General features: G+C 49.6%; 1 protein-coding gene across 2 annotated transcripts in view; it reads right to left on the bottom strand.

Annotated features, from left to right (window-relative positions):
* Positions 1-9,721, bottom strand: part of LOC139420590 (uncharacterized protein C8orf34 homolog) — a 141,212-nt gene extending 131,491 nt beyond the window's left edge. For both annotated transcript variants that reach the window (XM_071170778.1, XM_071170777.1), the window contains exon 1: positions 9,571-9,721. In XM_071170778.1, the coding sequence (XP_071026879.1) occupies positions 9,571-9,639 (69 nt within the window). In that variant the 5' untranslated portion in view covers positions 9,640-9,721. The remainder of the gene's footprint in view (positions 1-9,570) is intronic.
* Positions 9,722-17,118: the final 7,397 nt, after the last annotated feature.

A 17,118-nucleotide genomic window follows, 5' to 3' on the forward strand; every position in this document is an offset into this window, starting at 1 on the left:
CTGGATGGTGTCTGGGATGAACAGTTGAAAAGAAGATGTTATGTCCTGCAGATGAGTCACCGCCATCCGTGTCGGCCCTGGTTACATCCTTATCACATTGGCGTCCATGCGGGGCGGCTCGTTCCTCGGGCACGAAGACCATTCCATTTTTTTAAAATAATTGACATCCATATTTCTCCTCCTGCAGGCTGCTGATGAGTTTGTTGCTGACGGGCTGGTCCTGTGGCTGGTTGCTGATGGGCTGGGCCTGGGGCTGGCAGAGGGTCAATCTCATCCTCTTCTTCTAACTCACTTGTCAGATTCCGAATTGACAGAGACATGATCCTTATTTTCCGAAAATTATTCATCTTCCAAAGTGGAAGACGCTCCTTCCACACTAGTTTCTCTCTCTGGAGACTCTCCTTCCACACTAGTTTCTCTCTCCGGAGACTCTCCTTCCACACTAGTTTCTCTCTCCGGAGACTCTCCTTCCACACTAGTTTCTCTCTCCGGAGACTCTCCTTCCACACTAGTTTCTCTCTCCGGAGACTCTCCTTCCACACTAGTTTCGCTCTCCGGAGACTCTCCTTCCACACTAGTTTCTCTCTCTGGAGACTCTCCTTCCACACTAGTTTCTCTCTCCGGAGACTCTCCTTCCACACTAGTTTCTCTCTCCGGAGACTCTCCTTCCACACTAGTTTCTCTCTCCGGAGACTCTCCTTCCACACTAGTTTCTCTCTCCGGAGACTCTCCTTCCACACTAGTTTCTTTCTCTGCAAAAAAAATATGTCTAAGGCCCTCTGGGCAGAGATTATTTTTGCCATACTGATTGATTGTGGAAAGGAGCCACACACGCAAATCTATTTATTTGTTGTGTCCCTCCTCCAATTTTCACCTGGCTGGGGTAGAGGTGGGGTAGAGGTGGGGTAGAGGTGGGGTAGAGTCGTGGGGTAGAGGTGGGGTAGAGGTGGGGTAGAGGTGGGGTAGAGTCGTGGGGTAGAGGTGGGGTAGAGGTGGGGTAGAGTCGTGGGGTAGAGGTGGGGTAGAGGTGGGGTAGAGGTGGGGTAGAGTCGTGGGGTAGAGTCGTGGGGTAGAGGTGGGGTAGAGGTGGGGTAGAGGTGGGGTAGAGGTGGGGTAGAGTCGTGGGGTAGAGGTGGGGTAGAGGTGGGGTAGAGTCGTGGGGTAGAGTCGTGGGGTAGAGGTTGGGTAGAGGTGGGGTAGAGGTGGGGTAGAGTCGTGGGGTAGAGTCGTGGGGTAGAGGTGGGGTAGAGGTGGGGTAGAGGTGGGGTAGAGGTGGGGTAGAGTCGTGGGGTAGAGGTGGGGTAGAGGTGGGGTAGAGTCGTGGGGTAGAGTCGTGGGGTAGAGGTGGGGTAGAGGTGGGGTAGAGGTGGGGTAGAGTGGGGTAGAGGTGGGGTAGAGGTGGGGAAGAGTGGGGTAGAGGTGGGGTAGAGGTGGGGTAGAGTTGGGGTAGAGTCGTGGGGTAGAGTCGTGGGGTAGAGGTGGGGTAGAGGTGGGGTAGAGGTGGGGTAGAGTCGTGGGGTAGAGGTGGGGTAGAGGTGGGGTAGAGGTGGGGTAGAGGTGGGGTAGAGTCGTGGTAGAGTCGTGGTAGAGTGGGGTAGAGGTGGGGTAGAGGTGGGGTAGAGTGGGGTAGAGTGGGGTAGAGGTGGGGTAGAGTCGTGGGGTAGAGGTGGGGTAGAGGTGGGGTAGAGGTGGGGTAGAGGTGGGGTAGAGTGGGGTAGAGGTGGGGTAGAGTGGGGTAGAGGTGGGGTAGAGGTGGGGTAAAGGTGGGGTAGAGGTGGGGTAGAGGTGGGGTAGAGGTGGGGTAGAGGTGGGGTAGAGTGGGGTAGAGGTGGGGTAGAGGTGGGGTAGAGGTGGGGTAGAGTCGTGGGGTAGAGGTGGGGTAGAGGTGGGGTAGAGTCGTGGGGTAGAGGTGGGGTAGAGGTGGGGTAGAGGTGGGGTAGAGTGGGGTAGAGGTGGGGTAGAGGTGGGGTAGAGTTGTGGGGTAGAGGTGGGGTAGAGTCGTGGTAGAGGTGGGGTAGAGGTGGGGTAGAGGTGGGGTAGAGTGGGATAGAGGTGGGGTAGAGGTGGGGTAGAGTGGGGTAGAGGTGGGGTAGAGGTGGGGTAGAGGTGGGGTAGAGTGGGGTAGAGGTGGGGTAGAGGTGGGGTAGAGGTGGGGTAGAGTGGGGTAGAGGTGGGGTAGAGGTGGGGTAAAGGTGGGGTAGAGGTGGGGTAGAGTCGTGGGGTAGAGGTGGGGTAGAGGTGGGGTAGAGGTGGGGTAGAGTGGGGTAGAGGTGGGGTAGAGGTGGGGTAGAGGTGGGGTAGAGGTGGGGTAGAGGTGGGAAAATACAATGTATGAAACTGTGTTATTTTACATGTTCTTCATGTTTTACATGTTCTTCATGTTTTACATGTTCTTCATGTTTTACATGTTCTTCATGTTTTACATGTTCTTCGTACTGTTTCGGAGCAAGTAGGGCTCTGGTCGAAATAGTGCACTTTATGGGGAATAGGGTGCCATAGGGTTCTGGTCGAAATAGTGCACTTTATGGGGAATAGGGTGCCATAGGGCTCTGGTCTAAAGTCGTGCACTATATAGGGAATAGGGTGCCATAGCGCTCTGGTCGAAATAGTGCACTTTATGGGGAATAGGGTGCCATAGGGCTCTGGTCTAAAGTCGTGCACTAGATAGACGGAGCGGCAGGGTAGCCTAGTGGTTAGAGTGTTGGACTAGTAACCGAAAGGTTGCAAGTTCAAATCCCTGAGCAAATTGAGCTGACAAGGTACTGTCGTTCTGCCCCTGAACTGTTCCTAGGCCGTCATTGTAAATAATATTTTGTTCTTAAATAAAGGTAAAATAAAAAAAAAATAGGGAATAGGGTGCTATTTGGGACTAATGTGAACTCAACAAAACATTTCACCATGCTACTGGACTTAAATGAAAAGTCGGGTGAAAAAACGTTTAAAAATTCCCTGACGGTGACGACTTTTTGCAAACCCAATCAGTTTTCCATCAAATTGATTTTCTTTTGTTTAAACGACGTTAATACGTTGTCCATTGGGTAGTGAATGTTATAATTTATAGAATGAAGCGTATTCTTTCGGGCAAATGTATCTCGACACTTTTCAATATTTTTATTGTGATTTTTAATCATACATTTAAAGGGTCATTTCAAGTAATAGTTTTATTAGTTGGGAGCTAATATGAGTTGCCACACACATATTGAAAAGGACACTATCTCAGGTAGAGGGAAAGGGAGAGAGGGATAGAGGGAAAGGGAGAGAGGGGAGAGGGAGAGAGGGAGAGGGAAAGGGAGAGAGGGGAGAGGGAGAGAGGGAGAGGGAAAGGGAGAGAGGGGAGAGGGAAAGAAAGAGAGGGGAAAGGGAGAGAGGGAGAGGGAAAGGGAGAGAGGGAGAGGGAAAGGGAGAGAGGGAGAGGGAAAGGGAGAGAGGGAAAGGGAGAGAGGGAAAGGGAGAGAGGGAGAGAGGGAGAGAGGGAAAGGGGGAGAGGGGAGAGAGGGAAAGGGAGAGAGGGGAGAGGGAGAGAGGGTTAAGGGAGAGAGGGGAAAGGGAGAGAGGGAGAGAGGGAGAGAGGGGAAAGGGAGAGAGGGAGAGAGGGAGAGAGGGGAAAGGGAGAGAGGGGAGAGGGAGAGAGGGAGAGAGGGGGAGAGGGAAAGGGAGAGAGGAGAGAGGGGGAGAGGGAAAGGGAGAGAGGGAAAGGGAAAGGGAGAGAGGGAAAGGGAAAGGGAGAGAGGGAAAAGGGAGAGAGGGAGAGAGGGAAAAGGGAAAGGGGAGAGGGAAAAGGGAGAGAGGGAAAAGGGAAAGGGGGAGAGGGAAAAGGGAGAGAGGGAAAAGGGAGAGAGGGAAAAGGGAGAGAGGGAAAAGGGAAAAGGGAGAGATGGAAAAGGGAGAGAGGGAAAAGGGAAAGGGGGGAGAGGGAAAAGGGAGAGAGGGAAAAGGGAGAGAGGGAGATGGAAAGGGAGTGAGGGAGAGGGAAAGGGGGAGAGGGAAAAGTGAGAGGGAAAAGGGAGAGAGGGAGGGGGAAAGGGAGAGAGGGAAAAGGGAGAGAGTGAAAAGGGAAAGGGGGGAGAGGGAAAAGGGAGAGAGGGAAAAGGGAGAGAGGGAAAGGGAGAGAGGGAAAAGGGAGAGCGGGAGATGGAAAGGGAGAGAGGGAAAAGGGAGAGAGGGAGAGGGAAAGGGGGAGAAGGAAAAGGGAGAGAGGGAGGGGGAAAGGGAGAGAGGGAAAAGGGAGAGAGGGAAAGGGAGAGAGGGAAAGGGAGAGAGGGAAAAGGGAGAGAGGGAGAGAGGGAGGGAGAGGGAAAGGGAGAGAGGGAAAGGGGAGAGAGGGAGAGGGAAAGGGGAGAGAGGGAGAGGGAAAGGGGAGAGAGGGAGAGGGAAAAGGGAGAGAAGGAAAGGGGAGAGAGGGAGAGGGAAAAGGGAGAGAAGGAAAGGGGAGAGAGGGAGAGGGAAAGGGAAAGGGGAGAGAGGAAGAGAGGGAAGGGGGGAGAGGGAAAGGGGGAGAGAGATGATGTCGGGGACCATCTGTCATGGTGTTGCTTACTGTACATTATAAATACAGGATGACCTCATTTCCAGGTTCACTTGGAGACCAAGACCTCTCAGGAGGAAAGGTAAACACCCTAGGGGTTTAATGTTGCATCTGCATTGCTTGCTGTTTGAGGTTTTAGACTAGGTGTCTGTACAGCACTTTGTGACATTGGCTGATGTAAAAAGGGCTTTATAAATACATTTGATTGGTAGATGGTTATAACACATCTTAGAGAGCCACAAAACCAGTTCCTAGTAAAAATACACAATAAAAAATCTGGTTTCCCTGAGCACAGTAAAGTTCAATGTCCTGAGGGAGGGAGAAGGAGAGAAAGAGAGTGAAATGACCTTATGTTAGTCACTAGCAGTCAGATGTGATGATGGTGTACAGTACCACACTAGTCGCAAGCAGTGAGCAGCTGTCCGTGGTGCTCGGCTGGCTCAGGTCACTAGCGCTGTTTAACATGCACTGTGTGTGTATGCATATACACACACACATACGTAAACATAAACATACTGCTGTTACGATCGTCTAATTTACCTTTATTTTATTTAACTAGGCAAGTCAGTTAAGAACAAGTTCTTATTTTCAAGTGTAGGGGGGGGTGACTAGCGTCGGTGGCGGCTCCGGTGCGGGTCTTTGCCCCCGCCCAGACCACGGGTCCGGCCATGGAGCTGGGTTGAACGCAGCACCCGGACTGGGCACCGGCGCTGAGGAAGGCTCCGGCCATGGAGCTGAGACGGTCCACGGTCCGGAACCTCATGAGACGGTCAACGGTCCTGAACCTCCTAAGACGGTCCACGTTCCAGAACCTTCTGAGACGGTCCACGTTCCGGAACCTCCTAAGACGGTCCACGTTCCGGAACCTACTGCGACGGTCCACGTTCCGGAACCTACTGAGACGGTCAACGGTCTGGAACCTACTGAGACGGTCCACGTTCCGGAACCTACTGAGACGGTCAACGGTCTGGAACCTCCTGAGACGGTCCACGTTCCGGGACCTACTGACACGGTCAACGGTCTGGAACCTCCTGAGACGGTCCACGTTCCGGAACCTCCTAAGACGGTCCACGTTCCGGAACCTCCTGAGACGGTCCACGTTCCGGAACCTCCTGAGACGGTCCACGTTCCGGAACCTCCTGAGACGGTCCTCGTTCCGGAACCTACTGAGACGGTCAACGGTCTGGAACCTCCTGCGACGGTCCACGGTCCAGAGCCTTCTGCGACGGTCCATGGTCCAGAACCTCCAGCTCCATGGCAGGAGCCCTTCTCTGCGCCGATGCCCAGTCCAGGCACGGCGTCCAGTCCTGCGCCAAGGCCGGTGCGTTCCTCTGCGCCGATGCCCAGTCCAGGCACGGCGGCCAACTCAGCTCCGTGGCCGGAGCCTTCCTCAGCGCCGGTGCCCAGTCCGGGTGCTGCGTTCAACCCAGCTCCACGGGGGCAAAGACCCGCACCGGAGCCGCCACCGACGCTAGTCAACCCCCCCCACCCCTACACTCCCCAGTTGGTTTCAGGTTTTGCGGCCGGAGTCCACACCTTTGGGGGGGGGGGTTGTACTGTGCGGCCGGAGTCCACACCTTTGGGGGGGGTTGTACTGTGCGGCCGGAGTCTGCACCTTTGGGGGGGGTTGTACTGTGCGGCCGGAGTCTGCACCTTTGGGGGGGGTTGTACTGTGCGGCCGGAGTCTGCACCTTTGGGGGGGGTTGTACTGTGCGGCCGGAGTCTGCACCTTTGGGGGGGGTTGTACTGTGCGGCCGGAGTCTGCACCTTTGGGGGGGGTTGTACTGTGCGGCCGGAGTCTGCACCTTTGGGGGGGGGTTGTACTGTGCGGCCGGAGTCTGCACCTTTGGGGGGGGTTGTACTGTGCGGCCGGAGTCTGCACCTTTGGGGGGGGTTGTACTGTGCGGCCGGAGTCTGCACCTTTGGGGGGGGTTGTACTGTGCGGCCGGAGTCTGCACCTTTGGGGGGGGTTGTACTGTGCGGCCGGAGTCTGCACCTTTGGGGGGGGTTGTACTGTGCGGCCGGAGTCTGCACCTTTGGGGGGGGTTGTACTGTGCGGCCGGAGTCTGCACCTTTGGGGGGGGGTTGTACTGTGCGGCCGGAGTCTGCACCTTTGGGGGGGGTTGTACTGTGCGGCCGGAGTCTGCACCTTTGGGGGGGGTTGTACTGTGCGGCCGGAGTCTGCACCTTTGGGGGGGGTTGTACTGTGCGGCCGGAGTCTGCACCTTTGGGGGGGGTTGTACTGTGCGGCCGGAGTCTGCACCTTTGGGGGGGGTTGTACTGTGCGGCCGGAGTCTGCACCTTTGGGGGGGGTTGTACTGTGCGGCCGGAGTCTGCACCTTTGGGGGGGGTTGTACTGTGCGGCCGGAGTCTGCACCTTTGGGGGGGGGTTGTACTGTGCGGCCGGAGTCTGCACCTTTGGGGGGGGTTGTACTGTGCGGCCGGAGTCTGCACCTTTGGGGGGGGTTGTACTGTGCGGCCGGAGTCTGCACCTTTGGGGGGGGTTGTACTGTGCGGCCGGAGTCTGCACCTTTGGGGGGGGTTGTACTGTGCGGCCGGAGTCTGCACCTTTGGGGGGGGGTTGTACTGTGCGGCCGGAGTCTGCACCTTTGGGGGGGGTTGTACTGTGCGGCCGGAGTCTGCACCTTTGGGGGGGGTTGTACTGTGCGGCCGGAGTCTGCACCTTTGGGGGGGGGTTGTACTGTGCGGCCGGAGTCTGCACCTTTGGGGGGGGTTGTACTGTGCGGCCGGAGTCTGCACCTTTGGGGGGGGTTGTACTGTGCGGCCGGAGTCTGCACCTTTGGGGGGGGTTGTACTGTGCGGCCGGAGTCTGCACCTTTGGGGGGGGTTGTACTGTGCGGCCGGAGTCTGCACCTTTGGGGGGGGGTTGTACTGTGCGGCCGGAGTCTGCACCTTTGGGGGGGGTTGTACTGTGCGGCCGGAGTCTGCACCTTTGGGGGGGGTTGTACTGTGCGGCCGGAGTCTGCACCTTTGGGGGGGGGTTGTACTGTCACACCATAGAAAGCCTTTTTTATTCTCTATTTTGGTTAGGTTGGGGTGTGACTAGGGGGGGGGGGGGGTTCCTATCTAGGTGCTTTGTTTTCTATGGTGGCCTGGTATGGTTCCCAATCAGAGGCAGCTGTTTATTGTTGTCTCTGATTGGGGATCATATTTAGGCAGCCATTTCCCCACTGGTTTTTGTAGGATCTTTGTTTCTGTGTAGTTACCTGTGAGCACTGCTTGAGCTTCACGTATCGTTTATTCTTCTTCGTTGTTTTTTTGTGAGTTTCATTTGATTAAACATGTGGAACTCTACGTGCGCTGCGCCCTGGTCCGTTAATTCATCAGACGATCGGGACAACTGCATGCACACACACATACTGCATGCGTACACACACACATAAACATACTGCATACACACTCACATATATACATACTAACATACACACAGTCTCTCTCTTTCATGCTCCCTCTTTCTCTCCCTCCCACAAAAACATGCACTGGCACGACTCAAACAGTCAGTTTTGTTACCACAGATGGTGTGTGTGTGTGTGTGTGTGTGTGTGTGTGTGTGTGTGTGTGTGTGTGTGTGTGTGTGTGTATATAGATGAGCCTCAGGAGAAACAGCATGTGTTTGTGTGGCCTCGGTGTCTCCCAGCATCTGAGGATTAATCTTCCCACCTGACCCTCTCCAATTAGACATGATTCTACTGTCTACTCAACGAGCAGCCACGTCCCAAATGGTATGCTAGTCCCTTTCCACTGTGTAAGACCCTGTAAAGGGAATAGGGTACCATTTGGGATTTGGGACGCAACCCAGGATTGACTCATCTAGCTGGGATATCATATCAATACTGTGTGTGTGTGTGTGTGTGTGTAGCTGGGAGTTCATACCACACTGTGTGCTGTGGTAGTCAATATACTGTCATTATGTCACACTGATATAGAATCCAATCAAATCCAATGTATTTATAAAGCCCTTCTCACAATCAGCTGATGTCTCAAAGTGCTGTACAGAAACCCAGCCTAAAACCCCCAAAGAGCAACGCAATGCAGGTGTAGAAGCACATTCAAAACAGACCCCAGTGACAAACCACAAGAAAATATATTAAAACGGACAGTTTACCATTCACTTCAATTAAATAGCCCATCCAGGTAGATGACTTGCTGCTATTCTGTCTTTATTCTGCCCTTCTCTGCTCCCTAAATGTTTCAACTCAGATAGGCTATCGATTAAATGTCCTAATGGCAGTGAAGCCAATTTACTAACTATAGTAAAATACCTGACGACATCACGGTTATGAAAAAACCCCTACACAGACACACAGGACATTACAACACTCTACAGCTAAACGCCGTTCATCTCCAGCATCCCGTAATAATCACATTTCTTTAAACTGGACTATGAATGCACAACTAACGCAATGATAATGTTGTGATAATTGACGTATTCCATTGTGTTGACTCACTTTTACAGTTTATAAACACATTAAATAGTGTTGTTTCTGTTCAGTAAAAACATGTGTGCTACTGGGACGCAGGCGCAGTGAGGGTATCAGCCTCACTTTCCCGCCGTGCGTTTTATTCCTTTACTTAGTAGCCTACTATCACACAATTATAGGCTATCGTCTTGCCCACTGTGTTCTGCCTCTAAAACCCCGTCCGGAGCGTTGAGAAACACCTCTCCAAGGGGAAGTCCGGAACAAGACAACCACTATTGTATACTGTTGTCCAACAGCTGGATGTACAGAGTGGTTTCCTTTCACAATCTTGCAGGCAGATCGAATCTGTGTGATGACCTGCTATCGGACTGAAGGATTGTGCGATCTCCGTATTTCACAATTCAATGCAGGGACAGGCTCTTATACTTTTCATATGTATAGGCCTAAACTAGTTTTTATATAGAATAGTCCCCGCTTCTTCGGGTTATTTGATCAATCTAAGTTACTACGTTGAAACCATAGCATAGACTATTAATGTTGATAAATTGCTGTCTTGCAGCAAAACATGTGAAATGTGTTAGTTCAGATGATTTGGGCACGTACCTCAAACAACGGTCCAATTTTATTTTTCTCCAGGTAAGACTGAATTCTTGACTGCTGTTGAGACGCCATGAAGAAAACTATTGATATTGCATTAAACGTTACTGTGCTGAGTACAAACTGTGCGGCAGAATCTTACATTCATCCACCTAGATATACGAGAGTCGAACTGAACTGTAAAACTGTAGCCAAGTGCAGAGAGAGAAGAAGAACAGTTCCGCACCGCAGATATCGGGCGTTTAAGATTGGTGCGTTTGCTCCACCGAGACGAGACGCGCATAGTGGAAGGAAAGTAGCAGGTACACGGCCGCGCCGCGCCGCGCTGCGCTCCGTTCGCCTTGATTACTACAGCAGGAGCACGGGACCGTTCCCGGAGCGATGCTTGAGTGGCTCCCTAGGGTCCTGTTCCACCACCAAGCCAATGGCAAAGACGGTTATTTGACAGTGATTAGGCATCTTCTGCTCATTGGCTGAGAGTGATATCAGTGGATGAGAGCTTCGGCCACTCCTTCAGATTGTTTACATGTGCCCGGTATTTAAAGGTCCTGAAAGACAGACAGATGTGACAGACACGGTGCGGCTTTTTGCGCAGCTGCACTGTATCCTGGCTACACCACACGGTGCGGCGCTTGTTGAAAGATTGGCCTGGGCATGATTCACCTAGTAAAATGCACACTCCTCCTGTCCTGTACAGATGCTTTTCACATGAGCATAATGCATATGGAAAACGGAATAAGTGGGGAACAGATGTCTTGTTCTATTCTGCTCAACAAAATGATTTTCACCCATTTGCTCAGCAATGGAGAAATGTGTATATGTGGGTGGACTGTGTTCTTCAGCAGCTTGTGGAAAAGTGCTAGGCTGGCACAGTGTGTTGAGATAAATCTCTTCTGTGTTCCAAATGGTACTATATTTCCTTTGTACTGGTAATTGCACTACACCCTACTTCCTGTGTACTGGTAATTGCACTACACCCTACTTCCTGTGTACTGGTAATTGCACTACAGTAACACTCCTCAGTATACAGTAACGCCCCTCAGATATACAGTAACCCTCCTCAGTGTACTGTAACACTCCTCAGTATACAGTAACACTCCTCAGTATACAGTAACCCTCCTCAGTATACAGTAACCCTCCTCAGTATACAGTAACACTCCTCAGTATACAGTAACACTCCTCAGTATACAGTAACACCCCTCAGTATACAGTAACACTCCTCGGTATACAGTAACCCTCCTCAGTATACAGTAACACTCCTCAGTATACAGTAACACCCCTCAGTATACAGTAACACCCCTCAGTATACAGTAACACTCCTCAGTATACAGTAACACTCCTCAGTATACAGTAACACACCTCAGTATACAGTAACACACCTCAGTATACAGTAACACCCCTCAGTATACAGTAACACTCCTCAGTATACAGTAACACTCCTCAGTAACACACCTCAGTATACAGTAACACTCCTCACAGTAACGCCCCTCAGTATACAGTAACACTCCTCAGTATACAGTAACGCCCCTCAGTATACAGTAACACTCCTCAGTATACAGTAACACTCCTCAGTATACAGTAACACTCCTCAGTATACAGTAACACACCTCAGTATACAGTAACACTCCTCAGTATACAGTAACCCTCCTCAGTATACAGTAACACTCCTCAGTATACAGTAACACTCCTCAGTATACAGTAACACTCCTCAGTATACAGTAACCCTCGTCAGTGTACTGTAACACTCCTCAGTATACAGTAACACTCCTCAGTATACAGTAACACCCCTCAGTATACAGTAACACTCCTCAGTATACAGTAACACTCCTCAGTATACAGTAACACACCTCAGTATACAGTAACACTCTTCAGTATACAGTAACCCTCCTCAGTATACAGTAACACCCCTCAGTATACAGTAACACTCCTCAGTATACAGTAACACTCCTCAGTATTCATTAACCCTCCTTAGTGTACTGTAACACTCCTCAGTATACAGTAACACTCCTCAGTATACAGTAACACCCCTCAGTATACAGTAACACTCCTCAGTATACAGTAACCCTCGTCAGTGTACTATTTTGTGGTGCTGTGTAGAGGAGGTGGAGGAGGTTGCTCTGTATGCATGTATGTATTTATGTATGTATGTATGTATTTATGTATGTATGTATGTATGTATGTATGTATGTATGTATGTATGTATGTATGTGTGTGTGTGTGTGTGTGTGTGTGTGCGTGCGTGTGTTCGATGTGTGTGGTGTGTGTGTGTGTGTCAGTGTTTTCGCTGCCGGTCATTCGAGTCAAGTGCAGGAGAGCAGAGAACAGGTGATCAGGTGACTTTATTAGCCAAGGGAAACAAACAGACGGGCGCAAACAGCTACAACTCAATCCAACCCGGCAAAAGTGACAAGCGTAAAATACCGTCACTAATAATACAACAAAGTTCACTAATAATTCCCCAAATAGGGTGCAGGCAATGTCCAGGGTCAAAAAAACCAGACTGGCGCGATACAACAAACACAAAACAAAACAATTCTACACAACGACATGGGGGGGAACAGAGGAATATTTTTATATATATATATATATGCTGTGTGATTAGGGAATGTTAACCAGGTGTGCGGGGAAACAAGACAAAACAAATGGAAAAATGTGAAAAATGGAGCGGCGATGGCTAGAAGGCCGGTGACGTCGACCGCCGAACAAGGAGAGGGAACCGACTTCGGCGGAAGTCGTGACAGTACGTTAGCTTGGTGCAGAGGATGAAGTACGGTCTCTCCCTCCACAATAACTTGGTTGTACTCTGAACTCTCACCCCTGAAAGAGAGATCAGATTCACCATTAGTAGGGACCTCCTCCAATGGGCTTTGAAAAGGAGGAGAGAGGACGAGAGGAATCAGGGAATGCAATTGCGATTCTCCCAGAGATAGTTGATAAAGTTGATCAACTTGTAGCCTCACTTTAGAGAAAATGGCCCTTGAATGTTTAGGTGCACCTACTGGAGATCTCCTCTTTGTAAACACCCATTCAGCATCGTTCACACCCTCTAAAGCTTTAGCCCCACCTATTCAGCATCGTTCACACCCTCTAAAGCTTTAGCCCCACCCATCTCTTTAAGGATTCACATGTGAGGCCTTGTACTAAACAACCAAACATTTCAAGACTAAAGGCTGGTTTATACTACGGGTGTGTTTGTACATTTAGTCTGGAGCGCCAGAGTGTACTCAGAGTGCGGTCTGGACGTTCGAAAACTCAGAGAGTTGTCGGATTGTCCGTTCATAATTTGAGAGCGATTCGTTCTCAGAGTGTTCAGAGTGCACACTGGAACCTCTGAAACATCAGTCAAGCACCAAGCTAACTGGCTAACGCTGGCTAGCTTGCTCACTACTTCCAGACGCAAATAAGGGAACATGTCACTCTGACCATTTTACTCTCCTAGCAGAGCTGGTTAGGCTGTTTTTATGTTATCCACAGCGTTGGTGACTGTAACTAAAGTTGGCTAGCTTGCTAGCTACTTCAAGACACAAATGAGAGAACAGCTCACTCTGACCATTTTACTCTCCTAGCAGAGCTGGTTAGGCTGTTTTTATGTTATCCAGAGCGTTGGTGACTGTGCTGCTTTATTTGCCAACGTTTACCACCGGCCATATTCAACGGGTGTTGAGTGTTCGTAATTTGTCAGTTATTCTGCCTTCTGGCACACTGAAATTGAAGTAGATAGCCAGGGTGAATTTACCAGCTACATCCGTCGGCAGTTGTCGCAGTGAACATTCTATTGAACATGAACATTCTGTTGAACATGAACATTCTATTGAAAGGGTTACTTGCGTAGTGGAGTTTTGTTTCGACATTTAGCTAGCTAGCAAAACAATGAATCATAATCCCAACTCATAACGTTGCTACCCTGCATGAATCTGCAGGTAGCAAACCAACCAGTTTCAATGTTAGTTAGCTAGCATTATGCTATAGCTAGCTAACATTATGCTATAGTTAGCTAGCATTATGCTATAGCTAGCTAACATTAGGCTATAGCTAGCTAACATTAGGCTATAGCTAGCTAGCATTATGCTATAGTTAGCTAGCATTATGCTATAACTAGCAATGCAGATGGCTCTGAGATACGAGTAATATTACTACACAAATCATACACGTAACGTTAGCTAGCTAGCTATGAGCACGCGCTATGTTTTATCTATAATTTCTCTTCATTGAAAATGACAAGGATTAAAAATGATTTGCCAGTAGATTGATTCATGATGATGACTGCTAGTTAAGATTTTGAAAGTTAAATCAAAGCTACTGTAGATATGAGGTGATTTGACATCCTTTTATCTGTGTGCCAATGACCTAGAGCCTTCTTGGATGGGCACTTCTAATGTAACTCTATGGCAGCACCCAAGGGGCAAACATGTTCAAAGTCTACCCATAGGTGACATAGTGTCCCCATGAGTGACAGAACACTGAGCCAATCATGACGCAACGCTCCGTATTTTCCGCTGGCTCGCCCCACCACCACAGAAAGCACTGAGCTAGGCTGAAACCCGTCTGAAGTTTGCTAGAGAACATTTGGATGATCCAGAAGAAGATTGGGAGAATGTCATATGGTCAGATGAAACCAAAATATAACTTTTTGGTAAAATCTCAACTCGTCGTGTTTGGAGGACAAAGAATGCTGAGTTGCATCCAAAGAACACCATACCTACTGTGAAGCATGGGGTTGGAAACATCATGCTTTGGGGCTGTTTTTCTGCAAAGGGACCAGGACGACTGATCCGTGTAAAGGAAAGAATGAATGGGGCCATGTATCGTGAGATTTTGAGTGAAAACGTCCTTCCATCAGCAAGGGCATTGAAGATGAAACGTGGCTGGGTTTTTCAGCATGAAATTGATCCCAAACACACTGCCCGGGCAATGAAGGAGTGGCTTCGTAAGAAGCATTTCAAGGTACTGGAGTGGCCTAGCCAGTCTCCAGATCTCAACCCCATAGAAAATCTTTGGAGGGAGTTGAAAGTCCGTGTTGCCCAGCAACAGCCCCAAAACATCACTGCTCTAGAGGAGATCTGCATGGAGGAATGGGCCAAAATACCAGCAACAGTGTGTGAAAACCTTGTGAAGACTTACAGAAAATGTCTGACCTCTGTCATTGCCAACAAAGGGTATATAACAAAGTATTGAGATAAACTTTTGTTATTTTCCACCATAATTTGCAAATAAATTCATAAAAAATCATACAATGTCATTTTCCGGATTTTTTTTTCTCATTTTGTCTGTCATAGTTGAAGTGTACCTATGATGTAAATTACAGGCCTCTCTCATCTTTTTAAGTGGGAGAACTTGCACAATTGGTGGCTGACTAAATACTTTTTTGCCCCACTGTATATATATATATTTTTTTTTTACATTGTTTGCAAACTGATATATGACACGTATTAATGTTTTTTTTTTTAAATAACATGCAAGACAGGCAAGCCCCCCCCCCAAAAAAAAATGTTTAAAAAAACATATTTTTGCTAAATATGTGTCTCTTTCCCACCTGCCCCAAATGACGGGTTGCCACTGGTGTGTTCCCTTTTCATCTCCATCTGCATATTTGCAATCAAACGGCAGGTTTTCCCCCATCTCCTTAGCTCTCACACTAATTCCACCGTGTATCCCACTGATTTCAAAACACGGTCCTCCAGAAAGGGGAGAGCAACACTTATACAGTTCTACTATGTGATATCTTTCAATAAAGCCGTGTTAGAAAGGATTACCTACACATACTGACCAGCTCATGTTATAGACAGAAACGTGCTACATGACCCACATACTGACCAGCTCATGTTATAGACAGAAACGTGCTACATGACCCACATACTGACCAGCTCATGTTATAGACAGAAACGTGCTACATGACCCACATACTGACCAGCTCATGTTATAGACAGAAACGTGCTACATGACCCACATACTGAGCAGCTCATGGTATAGACAGAAACGTGCTACATGACCCACATACTGAGCAGCTCATGGTATAGACAGAAACGTGCTACATGACCCACATACTGACCAGCTCATGGTATAGACAGAAACGTGCTACATGACCCACATACTGACCAGCTCATGTTATACAGTGCCTCTCATTAAGCATGCAGACCCCTTGACTTTTTACACATGTTGTTACGTTACAGCCTTGTTCTAAAATGTATTCAATTCCGTTTTTTTCCTTAGCAATCTACACATAACAGATTAAATGGAAAAACCTTATTTACATAAGTATTCAGAACTTTTCCTATGAGCCTCGAAATTGAACTCAGGCGCATCCGGTTTCCATTGGTCATCCTTGAGATGTTTCTACAACTTGATTGGAGTCCCCCTGTTCTATATTCAATTGATTGGACATGATTTGGAAAGGCACACACCTGTCTGTCTATTTAAGGTCCCCTCAGTTGACAGTAGATGTCAGAGAAAAGACCAAGCCATGAATTCTGTAGAGCTCCGAGACAGGATTGCGTCGAGGCACAGATCTGGGGAAAGGTACCAAAAAATGTCTGCAGCATTGAAGGTCCCCAAGAACAGAGTGGCCTCCATCATTCTTAAAAGGAAGAAGTTTGGAACCACCAAGACTCTTCCTAGAGCTGGCCGTCCAGCCAAACTGAGCAATCGGGGGAGAAGGGCCTTGGTCAGGGAGGTGACCAAGAACCCAATGGTCACTCTGACAGAGCTTCAGAGAACCTCTGCATGAGATGGGAGATCCTTCCAGAAGGACAACCATCTCTGCAGCACTCCAACAATCAGGCCTTTATGGTAGAGTGGCCAGACAGAAGCCACTCCTCAGTATAAGGCACATGACAGCCTGCTTGGAGTTTGCCAAAAGGCACCTAAAGACTCTCAGACCATGTGAAACATGATTCTCTGGTCTGATGAAACCAAGATTGAACTCTTTGGCCTGAATGCCAAGCTTCACATCCGGAGGAAACCTAGCACCATCCCTATGGTGAATCATGGTGGTGTCAGCATCATGCTGTGGAGATGTTTTTCAGCTGCAGGGACTGGGAGACTAGTCAGGATCGAGGCAAAGATGAAAACTTGCTCCAGAGCGCTCAGGACCTCAGACTGGGGCGAAGGTTCACCTTCCAACAGGACAACAACCCTAAGCACACAGCCAAGACAACGCAGGTGTGGCTTCGGGACAAGTCTCTGAATATGCTTGAGTGGCCCAACCAGAGCCATGACTTGAACCCGATCGAACATCTCTGGCGAGACCTGAAAATAGCTGTGCAGCAATGCTCCTCATCCAATTTGACCGAGTTTAAGAGGATCTGCAGAGAAGAATGGGAGAAACTCCCCAAATACAGGTGTGTCAAGCTTGTGCCATCATGGGCCTCCCGGGTGGCGCAGTGGTTAAGGGCGCTGTACTGCAGCGCCAGCTGTGCCATCAGAGTCCCTGGGTTCGCGCCCAGGCTCTGTTATAACCGGCCGCGACCGGGAGGTCCGTGGGGCGACGCACAATTGGCCTAGCGTCGCCCGTGTTAGGGAGGGATTGGTCGGTATGGGTGTCCTTGTCTCATCGCG

Source organism: Oncorhynchus clarkii, chromosome 11 (genome assembly GCF_045791955.1).
Source record: "Oncorhynchus clarkii lewisi isolate Uvic-CL-2024 chromosome 11, UVic_Ocla_1.0, whole genome shotgun sequence".
In the NCBI taxonomy this organism is placed as follows: domain Eukaryota; kingdom Metazoa; phylum Chordata; class Actinopteri; order Salmoniformes; family Salmonidae; genus Oncorhynchus; species Oncorhynchus clarkii.